We start from the raw sequence: 27,742 nt of genomic DNA, 5'->3' as shown, positions 1-27,742 counted from the left end.
ATTAAAAAAGCAAGGTCAGACAGGCACAGCTGCTGCCAGTCCCACTCCCATATTCACCCCATCCTCTGACGTCACTGAGATGGATCAAATTCTTCTTCTGCACTCTTGCCGCCTTTCTGGACGTCTGAAAACAGAAGCGTGCAAGCGAGGCAGATTGGCGGAGTGAACCCACCAATCGGCTCTAGGTGCTTACTGGTATTCTTCTTTTTAAAAATACCTTCCCAAGCTAGGGTTGCCAAGTCCAATTCAAGAAATATCTGGGGACTTTGGGGGTGGAGCCAGGAGACATTGAGGGAGGAGCCAGGAACAAGAGTGTGACAAGCATAATTGAACTCCAAGGGAGTTCTGGCCATCACATTTAAAGGGACAGCACATCCTTTTAAATGCCTTCCTTCCATAGGAAATAATGAAGGATAGGGGCACCTTCTTTTGGGGCTCATAGAATTGGACCCCCTGGTCCACTCATTTTGAAACTTGGGGTGTACTTTGGGGAGATGCTATACTGAAAATTTAGTGCCTCTCCCTCAAAAAACAGCTCCCCCAGAGCCCCCGAAACCTCCAGATCAATTCCCCATTATACCCTATGAGAATTGATCTCCACATAGAGAATAATGAAGTGCTCAGCAGATGTTTCCCCCCCACACACCCCGTTTCTGGTGACTCTGAAGTGAGGGCCTCTCTACTCACGAGTTGCTGCCAACTTCTTCAAAGTAACACAGACACCCCATCCCAAGAGGAAGCCTTTCAATCGGAGACTGAAGCCTCTGGAGGTGGAAAAGCACATGGGCCTCTGGGGGCAGGACTTCCCCCCGCCGGCCAGCTGACTGGGGGCGGGAAGGAGCCTGGGAAAGCGGAAGAACCCCCGCTGGGACCTGGGGATTGGCAAGCCTATCCCAAGCACATGAGCACATGTGCACATGGCCACTAAAAATGTAAGGGAATAAAGAAACCCAAACCGCTGTAAGCGGATGGTGTGCAACAACTGTGTGAATGAGTCAAAGGGCCCCCCATGTGATATATAGGCGCATCATGTGGGAGTGCCTGATTGGGAGTTGGCTGCTCCATTTTGGGGCAGCACAGTTTGGGGTGCCTCCAGTGTACATGAAGCTGCCTGCCTGTACCCAGTCATGGAACCTGCTTGTGCAACCTGCACATGATATAGGGGTCTGCAGCAGGGAGGGGAATTGGGTGAGACTGGGCAAATTAATTTTGGATCTGAGAATGTGGTCTTTATACATTGCATGTTTGATATTTCTCACACCAGTCACGATCCAACTAATGTTAAGCACTTTTAAATCTCATTGATTACATGTTTAACAGTGCAACCCTGAACAAAGTTACATGCTTCTATATTGGGTTTAGAATCTGCCTAGGATTCCACTGTAAAATCTCTCCCAGTTAAATCAATAGAATTCAAAGGTGGAAATTGTCAGCAACATCATGTCCTGCTTTTTTTATATTCTTGTAACTATCTTTGTGCTGATCCTAAGAAGAAACTGGTGCAAACTGTTAGCCTCATGACTTTCCAATATGAATTGAAAAAGAAATGGTTTCAGACAAGGGCTTCCTTCTAGCATCCCTCTTTCTGCCCTGAAAATACAACTATTACAACTAAAGGATGATGGATTGTAACCTCAGAGAGAACACAACATGCACAGACAATCTAATCTGTGCTTTATTAATTCAATATAATCTAAAGTGGCTAACTGGTTGCTGTTGGGAAAAAAATCAACTTTTTAATATTCTTAAACTGCTCAGATATGGACCTATTCAAGCACAGCTAATCAGATTACTTTGTGGGTCTTTGATTGTGTAAATGAATCTGCAAGCTTTTTACTGTGATGATGTATTTGTGGGTCAAAAAGCAAAATCATTTCAGCATTTTAAGACTTCTGTGATTAAGAATGTCCTGAAAAATCGTTCTCCTCTCCTCCACCAATGTTTCACTGGAGTTGAGAATATCAGGTACAGACTTGTGTTAAGCTACAGAATGGCACTGTAGTCAAGTTTGGGTGCTGTAATGTACTAAATGTTAGTGGGTTTGGGTATGTTTGTGTGGAGTGTTCCTTTCACACGGCCCATCCCAACCTCCACTGAAGTCCCTCAAGGTTCAGAACAAAGTAGCAACTTCATTATCACATGATTGTGAGCCAAGAACTCAAGTGATAGAGAAACAGCTTTCTGAGGAGAATTCTAACCATGTTTTCATTGTCTGAAACCACTGATGTCTAGTGAGGGACTAGTGGGAGAGGTTATAGCTGAATGTACCAATGGTAACTTTGCCAATAACTATTCTTGGCATTATTGTTGTTAGAAAGCATATATTTGAGACAGCACAGAGAAACATGTGAACCAGTGGTTCACAGGTATATTTTCAGTTATTTATTTGGCTTCTGGTGAGTCCAAAAGTTGATGTCAGATTGCATAAACTCTCAACCTGTGCTCTGCTGATTTGGAAGGCAACTTTCTCTACATGATTGCGAACATGTAATTTAAGTTTGCCAGTGGAATTCCAGTGCTTTTCATAGTTGTGCACTGGATAATTCTGGCAACTGTTGGATCATGTCAGGAATCTGGTCCAAATTCATTTGGTCCATTCACTCAACAAATTTGAGGCCAACATTCACTCAGCAAATTCGGAAGCTGAAAAGCTGAGCTGAGTCAGGTGAGATCACTTGGTATAAAACATGGAGGTCAGTATTTACTGTAGAGGTCAGTAGGGAAATGGGCAAGCAGTCAAAAAAGGTGGATAGGACTTAAAGGCAGGAAAGGGAGAGTTAAATAGGCTTGGCCTTAAGAAAGAGAGACAAGTTGTCTCCTGATTCAGCCACAGCGGGCCACAAGCAAAATATCCAAAACTCAGGATGACTTCACCTATGAATATTTCTAGGGGTAGCATGTGTCTGAATGTCAGATTCTGGGGATACTAAATCAGAGATGCATCTTGATGCCCTATTTGCATGTTTCCCAGAGGCATCTGGCAGTTCCTGCATGGAAACAGAATGCTGGACTTTATGGGCCTAGATCTCATCTAGTAGCCTGAGCTTACATGAGTTTGGAAGCTAAGCAGAGTTGGCCAGGGTTAGTACTTGGATGGGAGACCACCAAGGAAGATGTGGGTCGCTATGCAAAGGAAGACAATGGAAAGCCTCCTCAGCTCTTCTCTCACCTTGAAAACTCCCTAAAGAATTGCCATGACTTGATAAAACTTATTACTAGTGTTCCTTGTAGGCTTGCACTCAGAGGGGGAATGTTTTTTGTTTTTTGTTTTTGCTTCTGTGGGCTGTTGACTCTCTCCAGTGTGGTTCTTGGGGATTCCCTCTTCCCAGGGAGCAGTGTTTAGGGGCAAATTAGCTGCCCCACAGACAGGACTTCCTTGTTGGTGGGGTAAAAATGACCTCAGAAAAGCTTTTCCTTGTAGTACAGGATAAATCATATGGATTTCCTGAATATCCCCCTAAGATATTTAACACCTATATGTACCCCCTCACTCCACCGGTCTGGGGGTTTGGACTGGATTGTCATCAGTATGCTGATGACACCCAGCTGTATCTGCTGATGGATGGTCACCTGGACACTGCCCCAGAAGTTCTGGCAGGGCATTGGAGGCTGTGGCTGATTGGTTGAAGCAGAGTCAACTGAAATTAAATCCATCTAAGACAGAGGTCCTGTGCTTGAGCTGCGGGGGTATGGAATCGGAATCCAACTACCCACCTTTGGTGGGACGCTGTTAATACCACTGTTGATGGTGAGGAGTTTGACATGGTTAATCTGGATATTTCCATTGCTTTGCACTAATTCAAACTATATAGTCAAAATTTACCTGTTGGCCTGGTTTGAGCGGTGAAAGTGTGATTCCCTGGGTGTTGATCACTGGCAATATCTGGTTCCCAATGACAGTTGCGATGATTTGCCCCTGGGCATTGGTCAGTAACTGTGGTGTAATTGGCTGCACTTGAAGGCCCTGAGCTCCTCCGGCTGCCTGATTGGATGAGACTGGATTAGGCATCAATGGGATTGTTCCGATAATCTAAAAGAAATGAAACATGGAAGCCAGAAGGTTACAAACAAAAACAATCAATTTAATTCTTAGAAGCAGTAGAAAAGCAGGCACCAGACATTTTTTTTACACAAAGCAACACGTTTTGTCTAGTCCAGAAGTTGGATGTGTCATTAATGGTTCTGGTATTGGCAATGTGCTGCAAATGTATTAATTAGTAGTCCCCAAGGGGGCAAACATTAAATATTAAAACATTTCAATATTAAAAACTTTTAATTAAAGTATATATTCAATAATTCAATTACAATATATAAACATACATAATACTAAAAATCAGGGAAGAGGCCAATAATAATTCTTTGAGAGTATGACAAACAGAACAAAAAGTCTTTAATTGCTATCAGAAGTCAACAATAGAAGGAGAATGTTGAAATTCCTTGAGGAAGGAGTTACAAAGATGTGTATGACCAAGGAGATTCTTTCTCAGGTTGCCACCTGTCTGGACTTTGATGGCTGAGGCACCTGAAGCACAGCCTCTCAAAATGACCAGAATGGATGAATTAGGGTCATGCAGTGTTCCCTCTAAGCTGAGTTAGTGTGAGCTAGCTCACAGTTTTTTAGCCTCCAGCTCACACTTTTTTGTCTTAGCTCAGGAAAAATGGCCTTAGTGCAAACTAATGTATACAGTAGTTCACAAAGTAGACTTTTTGCTCACAAGACTCCACAGCTTAGAGGGGGAACATTTCATATGACTCATATGGAAGATGGCAGTCCTTAAGGTATGTTGGCCTCAAGAGGTATATGGCTTTAAAGGATTAATTATACATAGATCAATAAGGGGACATCCAAACCTGTTTTTAATATTTTTCACTGATATTTTTCACTACAACCATCCTTTGTCAGTTGGGGGACATTCACACTAGGGAGCCCTCTAAAGGCTTTAGGAAGCAGTTTTAGCTTTCTTCCTTTTCCGTGAGTTTTTGGATCATCTAGAGTTATGGCTCTTTGCCGCCTTTTCTGAAGAAATTGGCTGCAGAATATTTCAATGTAAAGAGGTGTGATCAATCCACTAAAAGATGCATGTTTTGTCACCGTGATCTTGCATCAGCACTACAGATGAAGTGCTCTGATTACCATGATGATGAAACACAAGGAGCTATTGAGGCAGACTTGTGAATGTTTCAGCATGACTTAAATCAGCATATTGTTGGAAGTTGTTTCATTGTTGCATTCCAGGAATAATTCGAAACTGGATTTTCCCACATGCGCAAAACAATACAGTAGTGAACGCAACAATAGTGCAAAATCCAGAGATGTATAGATATACTCTACTTGTCCAGATCTTGAGTAACTACACTGTGAAGTAAATATCTGAGAAAGGTTTCCTACAATCTGGAAATTCAAAAAAAGTAAATTTTAGGTCAAAGCACTACTTTAATGATGGTAGGATAAACTGATGATGGGAAGTGGGGTGGCGTATCCTGATCTCGCCAGATCTCAGAAGCTAAACAAGGTCAGTATTTGGATGGGAGACCACCAAAGATGACTCTGCAGAGGAAGGCAGTGGCAAGCCCCCATCACTTGCCTCGAAAGCCCCTTGCTGGGGTTGCCTAAGTTGGTTGTTCCTTGATGGTACCTAAGCACTTAAGATGAGCTGGCACTTTACAATTCACAATGTCCTATATCTCCAAGGTCTCAAATCACTTTTCTTCAAATGAATGAGAACAGCAACCATTTATTTACAATAATCATTCACATAACACTTCAGATATGAACACATCAAACAGATGAAACAGAGCACATTTTACTGATGAGGGACTCATAAACAACCACAAAAAGAGGGAAAGGGAAACTAAATCAACCAAGCAAAAACCTCCAAAGGAAGTTTAGAATACTAGTAAGGGGCCAAAAGATAAAAACATCAATAGTTATAGACAAAAGTACATGTGCTTATTACAAAAACGTATAAAAACCTTGTAGGGGCCCAAATGAAGCCTCCTAAAATCATCAAGGTGACATGCACATGAAAGAATCATATACGACCTGATGTGTTTCAGGCTGCAGAGGCCTTCTTCAGAGGTCAAATATTACAAATTTCAACATACAACAAAGTCCATGTTACACTTGTAATTCAAGAACCGATTTATATAGGACCCAAAATAAAATGTTCCAATCTGGAAATGAATGACACAATTTTTTTGGAAGGCCACAAATGTATCTAGCTTTATGTCAGCAACTATTGCATATTCAGCAAATAGTAATATTCCAAATATGTACATTCCAGTTTACATACTAAGAGTAAAATCCCCTTATCAGAGCCAGTTTAACATCAGTAGGTGTCAGTCTAGGCCAGCTGGATCTCATTGTATCCTGGAAGCTCTGGTTAGTATTTGGATAGGAGACCACCAAGGAATACCAGGGCCATGAATGCAGAAGCAGGCAATGGCAAACCACCTCTGAATATCTGTTGATGCCCTCAAACAAACAAAACTGGGCATGAAACTTAAGGCTAAGTAATCAAGGTTGTTCTTTTTAGTTCTCAGGTTGATATGGTTGCCAACTTCAGGTTGGGAAATACTAAAATAGATTTGAGCATGAAGCCTGGGAAGGATGGGGTTTAAGCAGGAAATATTGCTCAGCAGGGATATGATGTCCTAAAGTCCACCTAGACACTAGAGTCAATCCTTCAAAGCTGCCATTTCTTCCAGGGGAACTGATTTCTGTAATCTGGAGATCAGTTTTAATTCCATATATCTAAGACCTACCTGGAGGCTGGCAACCCTATAGTCTACTGCAATTCATACTTATGTAGATATTTCAGGAGGTCTACCACAATCTATATTTATATAGATATTTCAGAAGGAGGAAGAACAGAATTTACACTTCTGGCCTCTTAAACTATGGCAAAGGGTACAGTTCTATGCACTTGGAAGTAAGCAGTATTGAACATAGGCTGAACTACTTCTTAGTAAAGAGACTGCACTGTAAGTTTTTCCAGTCTTAGTTCAGGGGACTGAGGCTGTGATTCTGTTCTCACTTATCAGGGAGCACACAGTGGGACTTACATCTGAGTAGACATCTCTGGGGATTGTGTTGTAAATTTTCAAATTAGGATTCAGAACTGAAATAAGAATAACAAAGGAAGTCCCATGCTCTCTTTTATTCTCCCAGCACACAGCAAAACGTTTCCTTTGAGACCCAAAATGAACACGCTTCTTCAAAATGCTGGAAAGGGTGAGACTCATAGGGAACAGGGCTTGTCCTCTGTATTCACAGTCTGTAACTTCAGCAAAAAGGGCTGCTGTGGAAGTAATCCCAGCTTGTGTCAATTAAGGGAATTCTGGTCATCTGGAGACCTGACAAAAACCACAGAGCAGAGCCAGAAGCATGAGGGTGAATTGTGAGGCTGACAAGGGTGAGGTCTGGTGCTTGTAGGGGGGGGGGGGGCTCATCATAAGAAGAGCCTCTTCTGAAGATAATTGGCCTGGGGCACTAGGAGGGACAGATAGGCTAAGATGTATCAAGGAGAAAGAAGGAACCCCAGGGAGCAGGCTGTATGGATTATAAATGGTATTTTAAACACTTATGAAGCATTGGGAAAATATTAAACAGAATATTAGAAGCAGGGCTATAGACTATAGGGTTGCCAGGAATGCACCTGAACGCAGTTCCAGCTGCCTTGGCATTGGGAGTGTGGCCTACTATGCAAAAGAGTTCTTGTTGGACTTTTTCTACCAAAAAACCTCCCTATTTAGAAGTGGGTGGCAACTGTTCATATATCTGGCAGCACCCAGCCAAAGCCATTTCAGGGGACAAATAAAACTCAGGAGCTCTGTACAGTATGGTTTTGTTTTTCACAGTTAAGTTAGATGTCTCAGCTGATGCCAAATTTAATTGACCAGGGTTATTTAACTTGGAATGATTGTGGCCAGCATAGTATATATTTTCTCTATTCACTTTAACAAATGCTATCAAACAGGGAGATTTTTTTTACTTTCTACACTGTCAGCAGAAGCATTTTTTTTTAAAGGATCTTTGCTTCACATGTTGCCAAGGACATGGCCTTGAAGTGTCACTTCTGGGCCTGTAACTTGGGCCAACAAGGCTCCCATCCCCACAAGGCAAAAAAAAATAAAAATTGCTGTGCTAGTTTTTAAATCAGTAATAGAAATGTTTACATCCACATTTAAAATGTATTTCTCGGATTGCATTCGGGCATTTTTGACAACCACACTGCTGAAGCGAACGTTTTGTAAGGTCAGAAGCACAAAGGTGACCTGCATTGAGGAACGCTGGGTTTTTATTAAGAGTGATTTAATTGCATCCATACATGCAGCAAAAGGGTGACTGGGACTTACAGCCACAAGGTCGAACCCACAAACATATAATGGCCCATGTTTTAGGCTAGCAATTTCCCCCTCCTGCCTCAAAATGCCCCATCAAAATGAATGGCACTTGGAGGAATGGCAAACGTACTCATTCAGACTAACGTCAAACATAACTTAAAACATGTTTGGATGCTCACCTGTATTAAAAACAAAATTGGCACCCAGTGTACAGGAAAGTGAATTGGGGAGAAGATGCTCATTAATGTGCTTGCTTTCTATGTTCAGGGGAGCATATGATCACAGTCCAAGAATGCTTGCAACACAATCTTGGAACAAACACCTCCCCAGGACTGAACAGGGATATTGGTTTTTTATCTCATTACAGATGCTAAACCCACTCTCAGTGAGTATAGCCATACATCCACAGTATTCCAATGTGTTTCTCTTTTAGAATTGTATATTTATTTGTACTGACATACTCAAAATAGGGATATTGGCTGTATATCTCATTACATATGCTTTACCCATTTTCACTATATTTTATTGTATTCCTTTTTCCTATGGCAAACTAGAATTACTGTATGTTTACATGTTAAAAAGTAAATTAGGTGGACAAGAACATACTATCCAATGTATTTCTCTTTTAGCTGTATTGACACACTCAAACAGGGACTTTGGTCGCTTATCCCATTACATATATTGAACCCATCTCGCATTGTCATTGACAGACAATCTCAGATTTTGACATACTACTGTTTTGTTGCTTTCGCATGCCCATGCTACTCAGATCAAAGGTTTGCTCAATTTGTTAATTTTACTATTCTGTCGTACCATTTTACATTCTAAACCACTGCCTACCAGATAATTTTACTTCACTGTCATTGGTTGCATTCTGGGCCACTGCCTACCAGCTATGTATGGCTCTGCTCAGCTACGTATGGCTTTGCTCGCTGTGCTGGATTCCTCGTCTGATGAAGTGTGCTTAAGAGCGCACAAAAGCTTACGTTCTAAATAAAAATTGATTGGTCTTAAAGGTGCACTTGACTCCTGCTTTGTTCAACTACTTCAGACCAACACGGCTGCCTGCTTGGATCCTCCTCAGATTGTTAGTTTTACTTAACACGGTTGCAAGTTTTGGCTATGCAGTCATAATCTTTTTTGCCCCCCAAAAGAAACTGTTAACAGTCAAGTTGCCTTTGGGCTATTATTTGTTCTGTAAATTATTCAGCCATGGCGCACAGTTAAGACTTAGTTTTATATCTTCACATTCTTTGAGCTCATTTAATAATGAAGCGTGGAGTCTGTAGCGTTACACATAGGTATTCAAGACGTACATTCTGAAAGAGGAAAAATTATGAAGTGGGAAACAGGAAGGCGATGTGGGAATAACTCACATACTTATTTTATCACTCAACGTTCTCCTTCGTAAAAAAATAATATAACTTGATAAATGAAATTTGACACGATGCTACTAAATAGTTTCAACTTGTTGATAACATTTATACCATCAATATGAAGCACAATAATCCATTTGTTTACGCGGAGGCTCTACATTTCAAATTAGTCTTCTAATTAATGACTAGAGTTGCCAAGTCCAATTCAAGAAATATCTGGGGACTTTGGGGGTGGAGCCATGAGAAATTGGGGGCGGAACCAGGAGCAGCGGTATAACAAGCATACTGGAACTCCAAGGGAGTTCTGCCCATCAAATTGAAAGGGACTGCACACCTTTTAAATGCCTTCCTTCCATAGGAAATAATGGATAGGGGCACCTTCTTTTGGGGCTCATAAAATTGGACCCCCTGGTCCAATCGTTTTGAAAATTGGGGGGGGGTACTTTGGGGAGGGGCACTGAATGCTATACCTCAAAAAACAGCCCCGCCCAGATGCCCATGGATCAATTCTCCATAATTTCCTATGGAAATAAGTCTCTATACGGAATAATGGCGTTCCCAGCAGAAATTTCCCTCCCCTCCCCCCACTTTCTGATGACCCTGAAGCGGGGGGAGGGATCCCCTGCCTCCATCTGGGGATTGGCAACCCTATTAATGACAAAGCATTGACTATTAATGATGGTTGGATACCATCATGGGAAATAGTTATAAGACACACATCATTAGTTACATGAATTGCATCATGCAGGCAAGATGTTGTTTAAAATAAATAAATAAATATACATTTTGTACTAAGGAAAACATGCTAAAGTCAGACTAAGTTATGAAAACCAGTTCTCAGATTACAGTGGGCAGCCTCCAAGATCTGTCCTAATCTCTTGAAATGAGCTCATTACTTGCTACTTTAGAGGACTCCAAGGGGGGGGGCATGATTTGCCTCCTTCTTTTATCCAAGGCCCCCTGCTCTCATCTAGATTTTTCTTCTGTTTTGTGTGGCCATATTCCTGTCTGAGGAGGGCAGTTCGGTGTCTAGTGGTACATTGCTTTGTCGACGCCATTCAGATCCACCTACGTGGATATCTACCATGCATTTCCTGAGAAAGTGTGAACTCGTTGACTATACTCTTGGGAAATTTTCTGTGTTCAAACAAACAAAAAATCCCGAAGAGCTATTCCTCCAATACCAGCTCCATATTCCAATCAGTGGATAAGAATGGAGCGGTCAACTGTATTACGGGCCACTGATAGATCTTCCCTGTCCAGCTTTGGACAAGGCTCATCTGTCAGTGCACCCAAATCCATGTTGATCCTGAATCCAGGCCTGAAATCAGATTGAAAAGATCAAGGGCTAAAGTGTCCTTCAGGACTCCCTGATGCTGCTTTCCCACCATATGCTTTATCACCAACCCAGAAATGCCAAATTGGAGAGACTAGCCTATAACTGGCTACCTCATATTTAGCCAATTATGGTTTGTTAAGCAAAGGACTGATAACTATCTCCTTCATAGACCTGGAACATACAGTATCTCTTGCCCATCAGAGTATCTTACTGTTTCCCGTGAGTGCCATGCTGGGCATCCTAGTATAGCCTGCATATTGCCATCCTTTGGCACTCATATTGGGAAGTAACTTTTGATTTATATGCATAGAGTTGGCACTTTTAGCAACACAGAGCCCATGATCCAGGACCCAACAATTCCTTCTTGATTTGCCCTCCTTCCATTTAGTACATTCCACTGCTACGGGTTTGAGAGCTTTCCCCATTATCCATCAGTAGATAGACTGCTTGTTGTGTAAGCTTGTTTTTTACGCTGTATATTGGAAGCTGCCCTGAGTTATCTACAAGAGCAGATACATGTGACCATGCAGTTGCTTGAAAGCTGCTTTGAGGAAGTATCCCTAAATATGGCGCTCCTTGCCAAGTTTCCCTCTAATGGCTAATACAACGTATATCCTATGCCTGATGTTAGCAGAATATGCATTTCACTACCATATGCATCAAATAATGGGGAACAAGGATGTGACAATTTAGATTTAAAGGTGTAGGGGAGCCCTGGTAACCATCACTTTCATGGCTATGGCATTTCAGCATCATGAAAGTTTTATAAGAATTGATGCCAGAAAACTTTGTGCGCTGGTATGTGGAATGATCCACAAAGGCTTGACTTTTCAGTGCAGAATTACTCTCATTTAAGTAAGTGGATTTCAGTGGAGTTACTGGAGTAACTCTGCATAGGATTACACCATCAGTCCCTCTTTCAGAGCTGTAGATGCAGATCACAACACTAATTTCCATAAAACCGCATTGATTTGATTTAGTTATAATTATTTATAGCAACCTGTCACTCCACTAGGGCAATGGCATCTACAACTTATTTTGTTAACTATAACCTAGAAGGTTTCATTTAGCATAATGAAAGCTTTCTGTGTCTTACTATACAATTGGCTCAAAATCACCAGGATTTGATATGAATTACTGGGTTTATGGATTAGGGTGTTCTGAAATCAGCAAGCTTCTCTTTTTATTATATCCATCATACTTGTTGTTACTGCTGTTCTGATGCTCAAATAATAAAACAAGTCTTGGATCATAAGTGGCATATGATGGTTCTCCATGGCAGGACTTGTCTAGTCGATCCTGACACAATGAAAGATGTATACTTGAAGATGAAAGAAATTGTGGCAAGAGATGGTGTCAAATCTAGGGATTTTGAAACTATATCCCTAAAAGAGATTATATCATACTTTGGGTAAGATCACAATAGGATGTTGCCGCAGTGGTCACAATAGGATGTTGCCGCAGGAGGAAGGTTGCGGGCCTAACTTGCCTCGGAAATTATAGATGTTTGCATACAAATGCTAGAAGTAAAATTGGTGAGTTGGAATGTTTAGTGTTTGAAGAAAACATAGACATTGTGGGAATTTCAGAAACTTGGTAGAATGAGGAGAATCAGTGGGACATGGTGATTCCTGGATATGTTATATCAGAAGGATAGGGAGGGAAGGGTTGGAGGTGGGGTGGTTCTATATTTCAGAGAGGGTATACAGTGCAGTAAGACTGAGGTCAAAGAATTAGATTCCCTTCTAGAAATGCTTTGGGTCGAAAAAGAGGGCCCAAAAAGAAATTTAACTATGGGAGTTTGTTATCGCCCACCAAATCAAAAGATAGAGGACGATTATAATATGATGGAAGGATTAAAGATAGCGGCTAAATGTAAAAACTGTGTTGTAATAGGTGATTTTAACTACCCGCAGATTGATTGGGTCAATATGTGTTCAAGTCGAGAGAAAGAGATTGAGTTTCTAGATGCTCTCGATGACTGTGCTATGGAGCAGATGGTCACAGAACCTACCAGGGGTGAGGCGATCCTGGATTTGATCCTAAGTAATGCCTAAGACTTGGTGAGATGTAAAAGTGATCACACCGTTTGGGAGCAGTGACCATAACGTTATTGATTTCACCATTTGTATAAATAAGAAGTTGTCCCAAAAGGCCAGCACAACCACGTTTAACTTTAAAAGGGGTAAATTCTCTGAGATGAGGAGGCATGTGAAGAGGAAACTGAAAGGAAAGGTAAAATACAGTCAAAACCCTTGGGGAAACTTGGAGGCTATTTAAAACTACAATCCTAGAAGCTCAGATAAAATATATACCACAAGTTAGGAAAGGCACAAACAGGTATAAGAGAAGGCCTGCATGGTTAACTAACAAAGTAATGGAAGCTGTAAAAGGTAAGAAGGACTCCTTTAAGCGATGGAAAGCTAGTACAAGTGAGATTAATAAAAAGGAACACAGGCTGTGGCAAATCAAATGCAAGACTGTAATCAGGCAGGCAAAAAGGGACTATGAGCAGCATATTGCAAAAAACATAAAAACCAACAATAAACATTTCTTCAAATATATTAGAAGCAGGAAACAGCCAGGGAGGCAGTGGGGCCCTTGGATGACCAAGGGGTCAAAAAATTACTGAAGGAGGATAGGGAAATGGATGAGAAGCTGAATGCATTTTTTGCCTCCATCTTCACTGTGGAAGACGAGAAGTGTTTGCCTGTTTCAGAACCACTAATTTTGGAAGGGGTGTTGAAAGACCTGGGTCAAACTGAGGTGACAAGGGAGAAGGTCCTACAACTGATTGACAAATTAAAAACTAATAAGTCACCAGGTCCAGATGGAATACATCCAAGAGTTCTGAAAGAACTCAAAGTTGAACTTGTGGATCTCCTGACAAAAATATGTAATCTTTCACTTAAATCTGCCTCCGTTCCTGAGGACTTGAAGGTAGCAAATGTCACCCCCATCTTTAAAAAGGGTTCCAGAGGATATCCGGGAAATTACAGGCCAGTCAGTCTTACTTCAATACTGGGAAAGTTGGTAGAAACCATTATCAAGGACAGAATGAACAGGCACATTGATGAACACGGGTTATTGAGGAAGACTTAGCATGGGTTCTGTAAGGGAACATCTTGCCTCACTAACCTGTTACAGTTCTTTGAGGGGGTGAACAACCATGTGGACAAAGGGGACCCAATAGATGTTGTTTACCTTGACTTCCAGAAAGCTTTTGATAAAGTTCCTCATCAAAGGCTCCTTAGTAAGCTTGAGAGTCATGGAGTAAAAGGACAGGTCTTCTTGTGTATCAAAAACTGGCTAATTAATAGGAAGCAGAGAGTGAGTATAAATGGGCAGTTTTCGCAGTGGAGGACGGAAAGCAGTGGGGTGCCGCAGGGCTCGGTACTGGGTCCCATGCTCTTTAACTTGTTCATAAATGATTTGGAGTTGGGAGTAAGTAGTGAAGTGGCTAAGTTTGCAGATGACGCTAAATTGTTCAGGGTGGTGAGAACCAGAGAGGATTGTGAGGCACTCCAAAGGGATCTGTTGAGGCTGGGTGAGTAGGCGTCAACATGGCAGATGAGGTTCAATGTGGCCAAATGCAAAGTAATGCACATTGGGGCCAAGAATCCCAGCTACAAATACAAGTTGATGGGTTGTGAACTGGCAGAGACTGATCAAGAGAGAGATCTTGGGGTCATGGTAGATAACTCACTGAAAATGTCAAGACAGTGTGCGATTGCAATAAAAAAGGCCAACGCTATGCTGGGAATTATTAGGAAGGGAACTGAGAACAAATCAGCCAGTATCATAATGCCCTTGTATAAATCGATGGTGCGGTCTCATTTGGAGTACTGTGTGCAATTCTGGTTACCGCACCTCAAAAAGAATATTCTAACATTGGAAAAAGTGCAGAAAAGGACAACTAGAATGATTAAAGGTTTGGAACACTTTCCCTATGAAGAAAGGTTAAAACGCTTGGGGCTCTTTAGCTTGGAGAAATGTTGACTGCGGGGTGACATGATAGAGGTTTACAAGATTATGCATACGATGGAGAAAGTAGAGAAAGAAGTCCTTTTCTCCCTTTCTCACAATACAAGAACTCGTGGGCATTCAATTAAATTGCTGAGCAGTCAGCCACAGGAGGTGGCGGCGGCTACAAGCATAGCCAGCTTCAAGAGGGGATTGGATAAAAATATGGAGCAGAGGTCCATCAGTGGCTATTAGCCACTGTGTGTGTGTGTGTGTATTGGCCACTGTGTGATACAGAGTGTTGGACTGGATGGCCCATTGGCATGATCCAACATGGCTTCTCTTATGTTCTTAACTACTATTCCAAATGGGCTAATGGGGCCAACAGATGTAGCACACTGACTGTTGATCTAAAATCCAGAGGAGGGATTTTTCTCAGTGAGTAAGACCCATATGCTAATTCACACATGACACCTTCTCATGTATGCAGGCATATTATTGACTCTCCCATCTTGTTATCCTGACCTAACAAATTACCTCTTGTATAAAAAAAAGTGGTATACTTTATTCAGTACTGTGATTATGAGAAAGCAAATAGTCATTGAAACTGACTAACATAAGCAAAGACTATGTGACTGGACTGTTTAGAGAAGCTCACTGGACATTCATATCATGCAACCCAGAGCCACTGCTGAGCAGAAAAGCGGGAACAGGGGAGTTTTTAAAAAGGGAGTTAAGAAACCCAGCTCTGCACCCAAACTCTCTTTCTCATATATTTATTTACAAAATCTGCCCTTATGAGGCCCACATGCAAGCCAACATCCTAGTTCTCTGAGGGGTGAGGAGTACTTGGGGAATACTAAAGAAAGGAGAAAGATTGGACAACTGGGTCTCAAACCTCAGGGTCAGGGGGAAGAGGTTTTTCCATAACTTGGTGTTTGGGGATCAATAAGAACACAAATTAGTTCCTCTTCACTTGCCCAAGGCTAGGAGATAGCATTAGAAGGGATGATGAGAGGGAAGGATATGAAGATCCAAAGCTGCTCTTGTTTTTATGAAATACACATAAGTAAAAATGAGTGTATTTATTACTTACATCTTCATCTTGCTCTTTAGGGTTGCCAGCTCCAAATTGGGAAATACCTTTTGGGGGTACAGCCTAAGGAGGGCAGGATTTGGAAAGTGGAGGGACTTCAATGGGCTATAATGCTACCTTCCAAATTGGCCGTTTTCCCCAGGTGAACAGATCTCCATTGCCTGGAGATCAGTTGTAATCCCAAGAGATCAATGTAATCCCAAAAGATCTCTAGCCACCACCTGGAGGTTGACAACCAAATCTAAGCAGCTCAGAGTGGCATACATGGTTACCTTTCCCCATGTTATCATCACAAAAACTCTGTGAGGCAGATTAGGCTAAGAGATAGTTAATAGCCCATGAACTAAGATTTATGGTAGAATGTATATTTAAGCTCAGGGAGTCCCATTGTCTGTCTTTAATGATCATGGGTCATATGGTTAAAGTGTTACTGTAGGTAGGCCAGAGGATCTGTCTTAGTTTCTGTGTAAATCTGCAAATGTTTCTCACTGTTCTAGCAACTTGGACTTGGGTTTCCAATTTTTATTATATTGTACTGAATTTTAAATGTCTTGTTATATTCTGTTTTTATGGCATTATGCTCCCTTGTACATCACCCAGAGCCTGGCACAAGCTGGGATGGGGTGGCCAACAAATCAGCAACTTGAAGTTTTAGCCTTAGATGGACCCACTTTCACACTGGAACAAACCAGATCTTTTGTTTTTTGTTACGATAAAACAGTGCAAGATGGCTTAATGCCCAGAAGATCATCATAATAAATGGAACTAGATTTGATGCAAGTATTCCTTGGGACCTGACCAGCCCTGGATAGCCCATGCTAGACCAATTTAATCAGATCTCAGAATGAAGCAAGGTTAGCCCTCGTTGATATTTGGACAGGAGATCGCTAAGGAAGTCCAGTGTCTACAGAAAGGAAGGCAATGGCAAACCACCTCTGAATGTCTCTTGGCTTGAAAAACCCATGGGGTCACCATAAGTCAACTGCATCTTGACAGAAAAAAATAATCCATGGGAAAATATCACTGGATGCCCAAGATACACCCTGGTCCTTGTCTGACACTCTAAAAACCACACCAACTTCGTTGTGACCACTGTTCTCCTTCAGATTTTACCAGCCCAACCTCAAATCAACAATGAAAATTTAAGGAATTGCCAACCCATCCTCAAATCAACAATGAAAATTAAAGGAATTGAAAATAACAAAGAGTCAGGCGATAAGGGGGGGCAGGTGAGAACGGATAAGTTTAAAAAATAAAAGTAGGTTATCAAATATGCATTTGTTTATCACAGTCAAGTTTTATGATTCAAAGCTGATTCATATATATTTTATGAAGAGAATATCCATTGTGGTGGCAGAATTAAATGTATTTTGAAACTTGTAGGTGACATTTATCTGTCTGCTCTATCAGAAAAAAAGTTGTCATATTCACTCTAACATATATTACTTTTTCAATTTCCTGCTGGTAATGTTTCTTTAATGTTCTTCAGGGCGAGACCACAGGATTTCTCATTTCTCACAACAAAGACCATAACTCATTATAATGATGCTAATGGGGTTTACTCATGAAAATCTGTATCACCCTTTTCATAAGTGAACAATCTCTTATCCATGCTCATCATGACATTTTCATACACACACACACACACACACACATACATATATATCCCTATATACATGTGTGTGTGCGTGTGTATAAACACCCCCCCCCCCCCATAGTATAAAGGGAGCTTTATGCATCCTTGCAAATCTCTTGTACTCTTCCACTCTTTCTCTAACCTCTCCCTTCAGATGCTCATCAAATAAAATAAGTTAGGTACCCTTTCTGTGATGATTCAGGATCCTTTGGTTTGTGTATGCAATGAGATAAAAGAGATAGCCAATCTATTGAAGCTGGTAATCTTCCATCTCCCTTTGTGATGCTGGGATCTCAAATGCATATTTACAGAAACCTGAAAGCTGAAGAACCAGCTACACTCTTTGTGTGCCAGGAAAAACAAGGGGCATGATGAAGCTCAAATGATGAAGCACTTTCCCCATGGATTTCAATGGTGGAGTTAATTTCCACGCTTCACTCCTGTGAACTAAAACCAGTGAGGGTTTCAATATGGCCCTGGAATAAGTTGAGCATTTTTGCCTTTAGAATAATTCATCTTTCTGAAAAGGCCAAGCATAGGATAGTCAAGGGGAAAAAATTATGTCTGAGATTATCAAAAGTCTAAGGATTGACGATGAAAAATTAATTGATCATCCAGATAATTGCATGTGAATGTCTTATATCGACTCTTGAGGATTCTGTAGGAACGTATATAGCTTCACAGAAAGGGCAACTATTTTTTTTTCCTGACTTCAACATTGTAATGTGTTAACTGACACTCAACACTATAAAATAAAGATGAAATAACCTTAAGGATAACATTTTCTTCTGGTGTTTAATGAGTCTTGCTCTATTAACTTCAAACGGCTTGACAATGCTTGCTTCCCCGATAGTTAATCAATTTTTAATTTCTTGATATTTGGGGTGCCATGACCCTCTTAGGTCTCGGTTTGTCTATATAGGAAAAAATTACTTTAACCATTTTGTATTTGGGTAACATCATAATGATAACAGAAGAGTAGAAATTCCTTTCTTTCCTCTTTTCTAAAAGGAAATTTCCCAGGTTTGCACATAGGGTACGCTACTGCCCATACAGTAAATTCTCTGTTCCTAGAAAACACGACATTCCCTGGGTATATATTGGACCAGCTTGATTATAGGCTCTATACAGACATTACAGGAAAGATTCCTGGACCAGAAAATGTACCATGTGAATTTGCTCTGAGAGGAGAAGAAGAGACAGAACAGAGCGACAACAAGAAAGAAAATTTTGATTTGGTGGTATAATGGGAACCAATCACTAGGACAAACCTCCTTTACCAGGAGGCTATCTGCTGCCAGTCCTGAGACCCCCAGCGCTAAATTACAGGAAATCCTTTTCACTCCAAGTCTATCTATCTGTCCATCCATCCATCCTATCAAATAAGTCATGTCACAGCTTAATACATATATCCGTGGGAGAGGAGCAGGCCTCTAAAGGCTACAACTAACAAGTTAAAATTAAACTTTTTTTTCCAGTTAGGCTGCAATGCCCTATTTATACATTTTTTCCCTTGCCTGCTTCATCTATATATTTTTTATTTTTATGTTTTCCCTGGTAACTGGCCTCTCTCTCATCTCTCTTTAAACTGTCTCCCTGATGTCCTGATCACTCTCTGATCTATTTCTCTTTTCTTATCTCCTGGGTGGATGGTAATATGACACATCCAACCTCTAAAACAAACCATTTATTTTGAGAGCTGGCGATGTCAGAGGATTCGATGCATCAAACATTAAAATGGATGTTTATTTGTATATTGGAGGCATTGTGCTTGGATATAAAATTATGTGTATGTGGGGGGGGGGAGAGAGAGAGAGGCAAAGAGATCTGGTTTTCAATGGGGAGTTTGTGTGTTCCTTTATCACAGTGTTCCTGCTATTGAGGGGACTTAGGAAAGTATGAACTCTTTGTGAAATAGGAAAGAGAGACTGAATCAAAGGGAATGGCTATAAGGTCAGTATGTACCTTGCTAATATATATCAGTGATGGGAATCCCAACATGGTGTCTATGGGAACCATGATATCTGCCAAAGCATTTCCTGGTGCCCTTTCTTTCTTCTCCAAATCAACACATGAACACATGAAGCTGCCTTATACTGAATCAGCAGAAGACATCAGAAGCAGAAGACATCAAAAGGAATCACTTTAATGTCTGCAGGGAGTATCCACTTGGAAACAGCTTGCTCCATCATAAGATGATACCTTTCTTGGAATTTACCAATATTTTGTGATTGGCCCCATAGCAGCCATTTTGTGCTTGCTTTCAAAATCCAAAAGTGTCCACAGGCTCAATACAGTTGGAAACCCCTGATATACACTCTTGCCCCCTTCTAGCTAGGGCTTATATATGTGGAACTGGGTTTATTATGTGCATGTCTAGCTGGATCACACAAGCAAATGGCTGCTGCATCAGTGATTATCCTAAAGCTGGAACTGCGCATCCAGAGTCCTGGACAGATTCTCTGCATTCTGCTGATCACCTATCTTGGAAGGGGAGCAGGAATTGGGTTTGCAGTGAAATTCTAAGTAGAGGTACACCATTCTTTCACTGTCTCTTAGGCCTGTCTGCCTCACTACAGCATCCAGGGCAGCAACATTCAGTATATCTGTTGGGTCTACACATGCATGTATTTGTATCAATGCAGTGAAAAATAATCATTTAATTAAAGGTGATATTTATCATGCTTTGGTTTTTTCCATTTTCTGATCACCTGCACATATCTGGTGTAAATCCTCCTTTCTGTGCTCACAAAAACCATTTGAAGGGATCTCTTTAAATGGGTTTTTGCAAGCCATGTTGCTGCAGCAAGACTCACAAGTGAACTTAGAAGGCATTTAAATGCCTTCTGAGTTTAATTGCAAGTTGTGCCATGGTTCTGCAAGCCATGCTGTTTCGAGAACCACGAACCTCAAACCAGTTCGGTAAACAGCAAGGTTTGTAAAGGTTTGTGGTTCATGAGACCTCACAAACCATGAACCTTTATGAACCTCCATTTTCTTGGTTTGTGCCCATCCCTACTGTTTAATCAGTAAGTTAATAATTGAGACTATAGGATCACACTAGGCATATATCATTAATCCATGGATGCTTTGCCAGAGTATACATTTGGCTAAGAATATCAAGGCTGTGGTAAAGTTGGACATATTCAAACCACATATGAACCAATAATGCTGTTATGGATCCATGATGGAAAGGCACAGAAAAGAGCTGAGACCTATTTCTAGGCAATCACTTCTACTAAGACTTAGACTAGGGAAACTAAGGAACGAAAACCCCTTAATTTTATATCTGCTGAGAAATCATCATCTTAGATTTTGCCATGCAAAGCAACATATGAATGGCAATCGACAAGTACCATTTTCATATGGAAGGTTTAAACCAGCCCCCTTAACTGGCTGCAGTGTACATTTGATTTCGCTTCTGAATTCTCTCCCACATGAACAGGAGGCATAAAAGACATGAAATGCATTGACAGTATTGGAGAGCAGACTGGCATGGCACTCAAAGCTGAGGGAGAAAAACAGAAGGGTCTGGCTCTCCCAGATCCTAGAGATGTTTTACTTCACCCCCTCTGTTGGTTTCTCATGACCTGGTCTAGCTATAAGTATTTTCAGGGCTGGACAACAGATAAACTCTGGCCTTCATTGCACAGCTTCCAACATTTGCTTGTCAATATTTTGGTTTGTTGGTCTGCTGTCAACTCATCACTTTCTCTCTCTGGTTTGCCCTTCTGTCTGAATATTCCCTCATTAGTCTGGAAGGATTTCTTGATCCACACCATAGCTTGCAACTGACTCTGCCTTCACACAGGTCATTCTTTGACTATCATCAGCTGGCTCCAGACTGGCGGCTTGGGGTGCACAGGAGGCATCCCAAATTGGGCCGGCCCATCCACATGCTCCCCCACAAAACGCCCCTATCCCGCATGGGGTGTGCTTTGGTCAGACAGCTGTTGAACACCTCCCTCGTAGCTTGGTTTGGGTTTATTTCACCCCCATTCATTTATTGGTCATACGTATGTGTGCCCATGCACCCATGCGTCTATGCGCTTGGAAGCAATGCATTTTTTAAAGTCAGAAGCGGCTTGGGGCAGCCTGGTGGGCTCACACCACCAATGTGCCTCACATGTGTGCTCCAGCGTTCAGACGCCCGGGGAGGCAGATGCTGTGTGGCACAAAAGAATTGCTGCCACTTTGGAAGTGGTACCTTTTTTGAGCTGTGGCAGAGATGCCTAAGGATGGGGTGAATATGGGAGTGGGACAGGAGGCAGATGTGCATGTTTGGATTTGATTTTTTGATCCATCTGTGAGCTGTCCCTGTGTCAGCTTAAAGTGTCAGTCTGGACCCAGCCATCATGTCCCTGGGAGCCCATGGACCAACAAAAGAACAACTTGGCAGAGCATAGATAATTGCAGCGGGAGCGGGAGAAGCGATGCACAGAAGTTCCCATATATGCAACACAGGTCTGCTTGCGCTGTATAGGATCCAAGCCATGTGGTATTTTCTTTCAAGAATGCAGTAGCTCTTGGAATTTCCTTGGCACTCAACACAAGCTTGATGTTTATGCCACTGTGTGGACTGAGTGTGAGGTGGCTGTCACTAAAACATCCCATCATTACGATACTGTTGATTATCCCATCACCACATCTACCTGTGGAACTTAACTGGTGGCAGTAGTGGTGAGAAATAGAATAAAAATAAAAGGCCAGAGCAGAGACTGCCTAAGGCAGTGAGAGTGAAATGGGACAGAGTTGCCTTAGAGGCATTTCTGTGAGGCACTCTGCCTCAGGCCAGGATATTGATTTTAGAAATCCCTGAAGGACAGTAAGAACATGGACACTGTTAAGCTCCTAAAGGATACACTGCATGTTTTCTTTAGCCAAAGTATGTGATTCAGGAGATGGTGAACCATAAATGAGTTTATTCCTGCCCACGTGTTAAGAGAGAAGCTACCTTACAGCCTTTGAAATGGCACCAAACAACCCTTCTGTTTTGGGGCCATGAAAAAAAAAAACACATTGTCTTGCTTGACTGACCAAACAACAGATTTTTCTCCTCGTAACTGCACAGGATACTCTTGTGTGTCCCAGATTCATATGGAAAAAAATTTCTTATCAAGACTTTCTCTAGGGATACAGCATTCATCTTCTTTAAACCACTACTCTACTATGCTCCAGTGCTTTTGAAAACCAATTAGTCATAGAAAAACAGTTTGTGAAAGGTCGCTCATGTATATTTAGTCTGCTGAAGAGTTCTGGAGAGCTTGAAAGCTTGCACACTGATGTGTGTTACTTCAGCTGGTCTTAATAAAAAGATATTGTGTGATTTAAAATTTTTTTTTAGCTTATCCACTTTTGTTTATTGGTTGCACTCTGCCTTTCCCATGTGCTGCTTTGTGGCGATGTCCCTAACTATCAAGTCTAATAGCTGTGGATAGACTTACGCTCCATCAATTTTTCTAATCAAAGTTATTTATTCTCTGGCCATGCCAGCATCTAAGGTAATAAAGGTATTTAAGTGAATGTTGAAGAATTTTTTTGTGCATCTTGAACAGTTAGTGTAGTTCCTATGTCTTTCAGAACTTAAACAAATTCATTCACCCATCTCTAATTCTGTTTTAGATGTTTACCTGAATATAGATGAATACCTGAATATTCACTGAAAATAGAACAAAGTTTGAGTCCAAGGGCACCTTTAAGACCAATGAGTTTAAGACCAACAGAGTTTAATTTAAAGGTGTCACTGGACTCAAACTTTGTTCTGTTGCTTTAGACCAACATGGAGACCTGCTTGAATCTAAAATCAACAAAAATGTCACCCTGCAGTATTTGACATTCGTTCTTGACATGTGATTTTAATATTTTTTATAAATGATAGCATTTAATAACTAACATTAAAATGTATTTACTAAATACATGCAACAGTATTTAGTATCTGACAGCAGGCAGTATATAATATTTCATATTTGAAGTTTGCTTAGTCAGATACCAGGCAGTCTAAAGCACCCTAAATGTATTGTTAATTTTTTAAAAATGTATTTTATTATTAATTTTATTTATAATGGTAAAATTCCACATTCAAAATATGAATTTGTATTTCAAATTTGTTTCACAGGTGATAACATTGGGAATGTTGTCTAATTTCTGGATGTATAATTAATCACATAGACACCCCCACACACAATGGGCATAATCCTCTGCTAATTGATTAATTTTGCTTCAGTGGAAAGAGTCTTTCTTTGGATTCTTGGAATATTTCTTTCTTTCTTTAAAATATTTGTACCCCACTTTCCCCCCAGTAAGTGCCCAAGGCTTCCTTTGGTGAAAGATTCCTCAATTAGAGTGCATTTAGTTTAGTTTAGTTTATCCAATTTATATCCCGCCCTCCCTGTCAAAGCAGGCTCAGGGTGGCTCACAATACACAATAAAGTCATAATAAAACAATTAAATTAAACATTAAATTAAAACACTTGAAACAATATGGTGCTAATTTCCACTTAGTTACAGATGGCATTCAGTGTTCTTAGACATCCATTTAGATCTAATATCTCGGCGGTATCTGTTAAAAGCTAGCTGAAATAATATCGTCTTATAGGCCTTGTGGAACTGGGCAAGGTCTCGCAAGATTGACCTCTCCACTTGACTCCTCTCCCCACTTAAAAAGGTAAACGTAGTCCCCTGTGCAAGCATTGAGTGGTTTCAACCCATGGGGTGACATCACATCATGACGTTTTCTTGGCAGACTTTTTACGGGGTGGTTTGCCATTACCTTCCACAGTCATCTACACTTTACCCCCAGCAAGCTTTACCCATTGGAAGGATGGAAGGCAGGAGCCATGATGGAAATGGCCCGGGCTGCCGTCAATGTCAAATGGGCCAGCCCTCCCCACTTAGGGTGGCCCATTTGACATTGATGGCAACCCAGGCCATTTCCATCATGGCTCCTGCTCTGTTGAACAGACTCCCTGAAGAGGTGGGGGAGATGCTCCTTGGAGACCTTCAGCAAGCACTGTGAGGTCTGCCTGTTTTCCAGGGCTTTTGAGGAGTTTGAAAGGCAGGCATCTTTTAAGGGGCAGAGAGAGAGAGAACAAGGGTTTGCTATTTTATTTTTGGTTTTAACTGCAAATGTTTTAACTGTTATTGTAAGCTGCTTTGAACCATGAGGGAAAGTGGTATATAAATGTTTAAATAAATAAATAATGAATAAGTAAACACTTTTCGTTGCCTAAGCCCAAATGAACAGATCTGAGTAGGATCCTCAGTAAACCTGTTTAGGATTGTTCTCAGAGTTGGACCCTGACACTTTTCCAGTATGAGATTTTAACTATTTATGAATACTCATTTTGGTGGTAGTACCTCTGTGGCACAAATAAAGCTCATGCTCCACTAGCCATATAAGGGTTGCTTTTATTTCTTTTGTAAGGGTTACTTTTACTTCACAATTATTATTTCACATATAGGAGGAAAATGTTTCAAAGTAGCCCTTTGAGTTGCTTCACGTGCTATGGTTCCCTGCTTTCACTACTGTCATCTGTGGTTCATGTGGTAGGAACAGATGGTACTAGTGTATAAGGAGAAACAGCTGGTTTTTGCATGACTTCTCCATGTTAGAGATAAAAATGTTTCCTGACACTTGAAACACATACAAGTGTAGGATAGCCCTAATATGAAAAGCAGCTCTACATCTCACTGACTCTTCTGATGCTCTGTCTGAGAACGGAATTAAAACTTGAATAACAGAATCTTAGAGTTGGAAGGCACCTCCAGGGTCATCTTGTCCAACCCCCTGTACAATGCAGGAAATTCACAAATACCTCCCCCACACCCCCAGTGACCCCTGATCCATGTCCAGAAGGTGGCAAAAAACTCCTCCAGGATCCCTGGCTAATCTGGCCTGGAGAAAATTGCTTCCTGACCCCAAAGTGGTGATCAGCATTTCCCCAGGTATGTAAGAAAGAGCCACAAGAATCAAGAAAGCCAGATTTGGCCTTTGGGAATTACATCTACCTATAGCTAAATTAGATCATGAATAAAGTCTTCTGTATTATACAAAGAAACCACATGCCCATGCCCATTCACTGGGAAGAAAGCTTCACTTGGTTCAGTAGGACTTATTTCTGAGTCAGCATGCCTTAGATTGAAATGCAACCAGTTTAGCTCAAATTGATCCCGATTAAATGGTTTGCAACAGTCTCCCTGGTGAGAGCATCTCTCTCTGGAGAAAATTCCAGAGTATGGGTGCCACAACTGAGAAGTCCCTCTCCCAGGCTGCTGTGTTCTGGAATAACTGGCTGCTATCCTCTGAGCTGAAAAAACCCTCCTTGAAGGCATCTTCACCTTCAGTGTTAATGAAAAAGTCCACCTGAAGATCCATAGGAGGAGACCAGTCAATAGCAGTCCCATCTTTCTCTCAATCCCTAACAGGCCTCTGGTGTCTTTATAGGTAATCAAATAATAGAAGAAGATAAAGTTCTAGAGCATCCACCATCTGCAGGTCACTCTGGGGCTTCTGCTTTTCCTAGACTATATTGTACTCCAAGGAGTCCACCCTCCAAACCTGCCATTTCCTCTTGCGGAACTGATCTCTGTAGCCTGCAGATCAGTTGTAATTTTGGAAGGTCCCTTGGAAAACCAATTTATTCTTAGATGGTACAATCTGGGAGCCCACAAGGAATTGGTACAATAGGATGACCCTCCCTTTCCCACTTTTTTTAGGAATTTAGGCAGGAAGATTTCTCTCCCCATCATCACTTCAGCTTCTGTGAAGATTCCTGAAGCATATTCTGCCTATATCAGAATATAAAATAATAATGCATTCCTTTGCTTATAAAGGACATGTATCACATTTTCCTTTAACAATCACAAAATACAATCTGCCCTTAATAGTAATTAAAACAACAGATTCTACTCTTAGATAAATATTCTAAGGATTCAAGTTATTTGAGAGCAAGCACTATAACTTAAATAGTTGTGGGCATTGGAAGTGTTAGGCTATGGACAAACAATATTTTTAAATAAAGCTGAAAGTGGCTTAGGAGTGGTATCTCTTCTCATGATGTACCCAACAAACCTATCTCTTTTGTCTTTCTGTTGCTTCTGGCTAAACAGATTTTATAGGGATTTTTTTTTTAAAAAACCCTGTTCACTTGATGCAAAAAAGTTAGTTTAGTGCTGTACCATCTGCAGTGATAAATGTTTCAAATTTGCTTCAGACCTTTGAAAACCAATTGCAGGGGTTCCCAGAAGATGTCATCTGGAGTAGTCTCATAGATTTTTCTAGAGCTACTCCATTGTTGAGATTGTGTTTTCCTTCATTCAATAAAAAGATGTTTAGGGCACAATAAGAAATCAAGCAATTGCCAGGAAACAGTAGACCTAGGTACATTAAAGAGAGGTAGCCCTGTCCTTTCTTCAAAGGAGACGTGCACTTGGTACTTTACAAATCAATCTATATAGAGAGTCAGATCCTATTTTCGTAATTCTCGCTATTCTTTTTATTGCACATGACATACTACATTGCACCGTGCAGTGCATGGTGACAAAAATTCCCCATCTTATTTAATTGTGATCCCTTCGCTGGATCCGAAAGGAGCTGCTTTATTTCAGTTTCTGAAAAATAATTTGCTAGCTCTTTAGCTGATGAAGTGTTTTATTTTATTAGTCAGGAGTCAATGCTGAACCAAAGAGGAGCAGGACGGTGTGAGGTGTGTGTGTGTGGGGGAGACATTACATATATATATATATATATATATATAAAAGAAATGAAAAGGCCCTTGGCAGTGTTATGAAGGCCTGGGACTGAATAATACACTTTAATAATGAGGGATAGAGCTACGGCTTTTGCTGATGGCTGTGACCGGCTCCGTGACCTGATTATGTCGCAGAGTGTCAGCAGCTGAGACACTACAAAAGCGAGCGCATCCCATCAAATCTATCTCCATTGTAATCACTCTCGCCGCTGAGAGGCTTGTTAGGAGTGCCGAACC

The 27,742-nt window shown here is 41.1% G+C and overlaps 1 protein-coding gene across 3 annotated transcripts in view; it reads right to left on the bottom strand.

Annotated features, from left to right (window-relative positions):
* POU6F2 (POU class 6 homeobox 2) overlaps nt 1-27,742 on the bottom strand; it is a 446,425-nt gene that overhangs the window by 12,451 nt on the left and 406,232 nt on the right. For all 3 annotated transcript variants that reach the window (XM_060247655.1, XM_060247654.1, XM_060247656.1), the window contains one exon: nt 3,824-4,030. In XM_060247655.1, coding sequence (XP_060103638.1) covers nt 3,824-4,030 — 207 coding nt within the window. The remainder of the gene's footprint in view (nt 1-3,823; nt 4,031-27,742) is intronic.

The sequence above is a fragment of the Heteronotia binoei genome, chromosome 10 (genome assembly GCF_032191835.1).
Source record: "Heteronotia binoei isolate CCM8104 ecotype False Entrance Well chromosome 10, APGP_CSIRO_Hbin_v1, whole genome shotgun sequence".
Lineage (NCBI taxonomy): Eukaryota > Metazoa > Chordata > Lepidosauria > Squamata > Gekkonidae > Heteronotia > Heteronotia binoei.
Note: the sequence above shows the minus strand (reverse complement) of the source record. Positions and strands in the feature narration are given on the sequence as shown.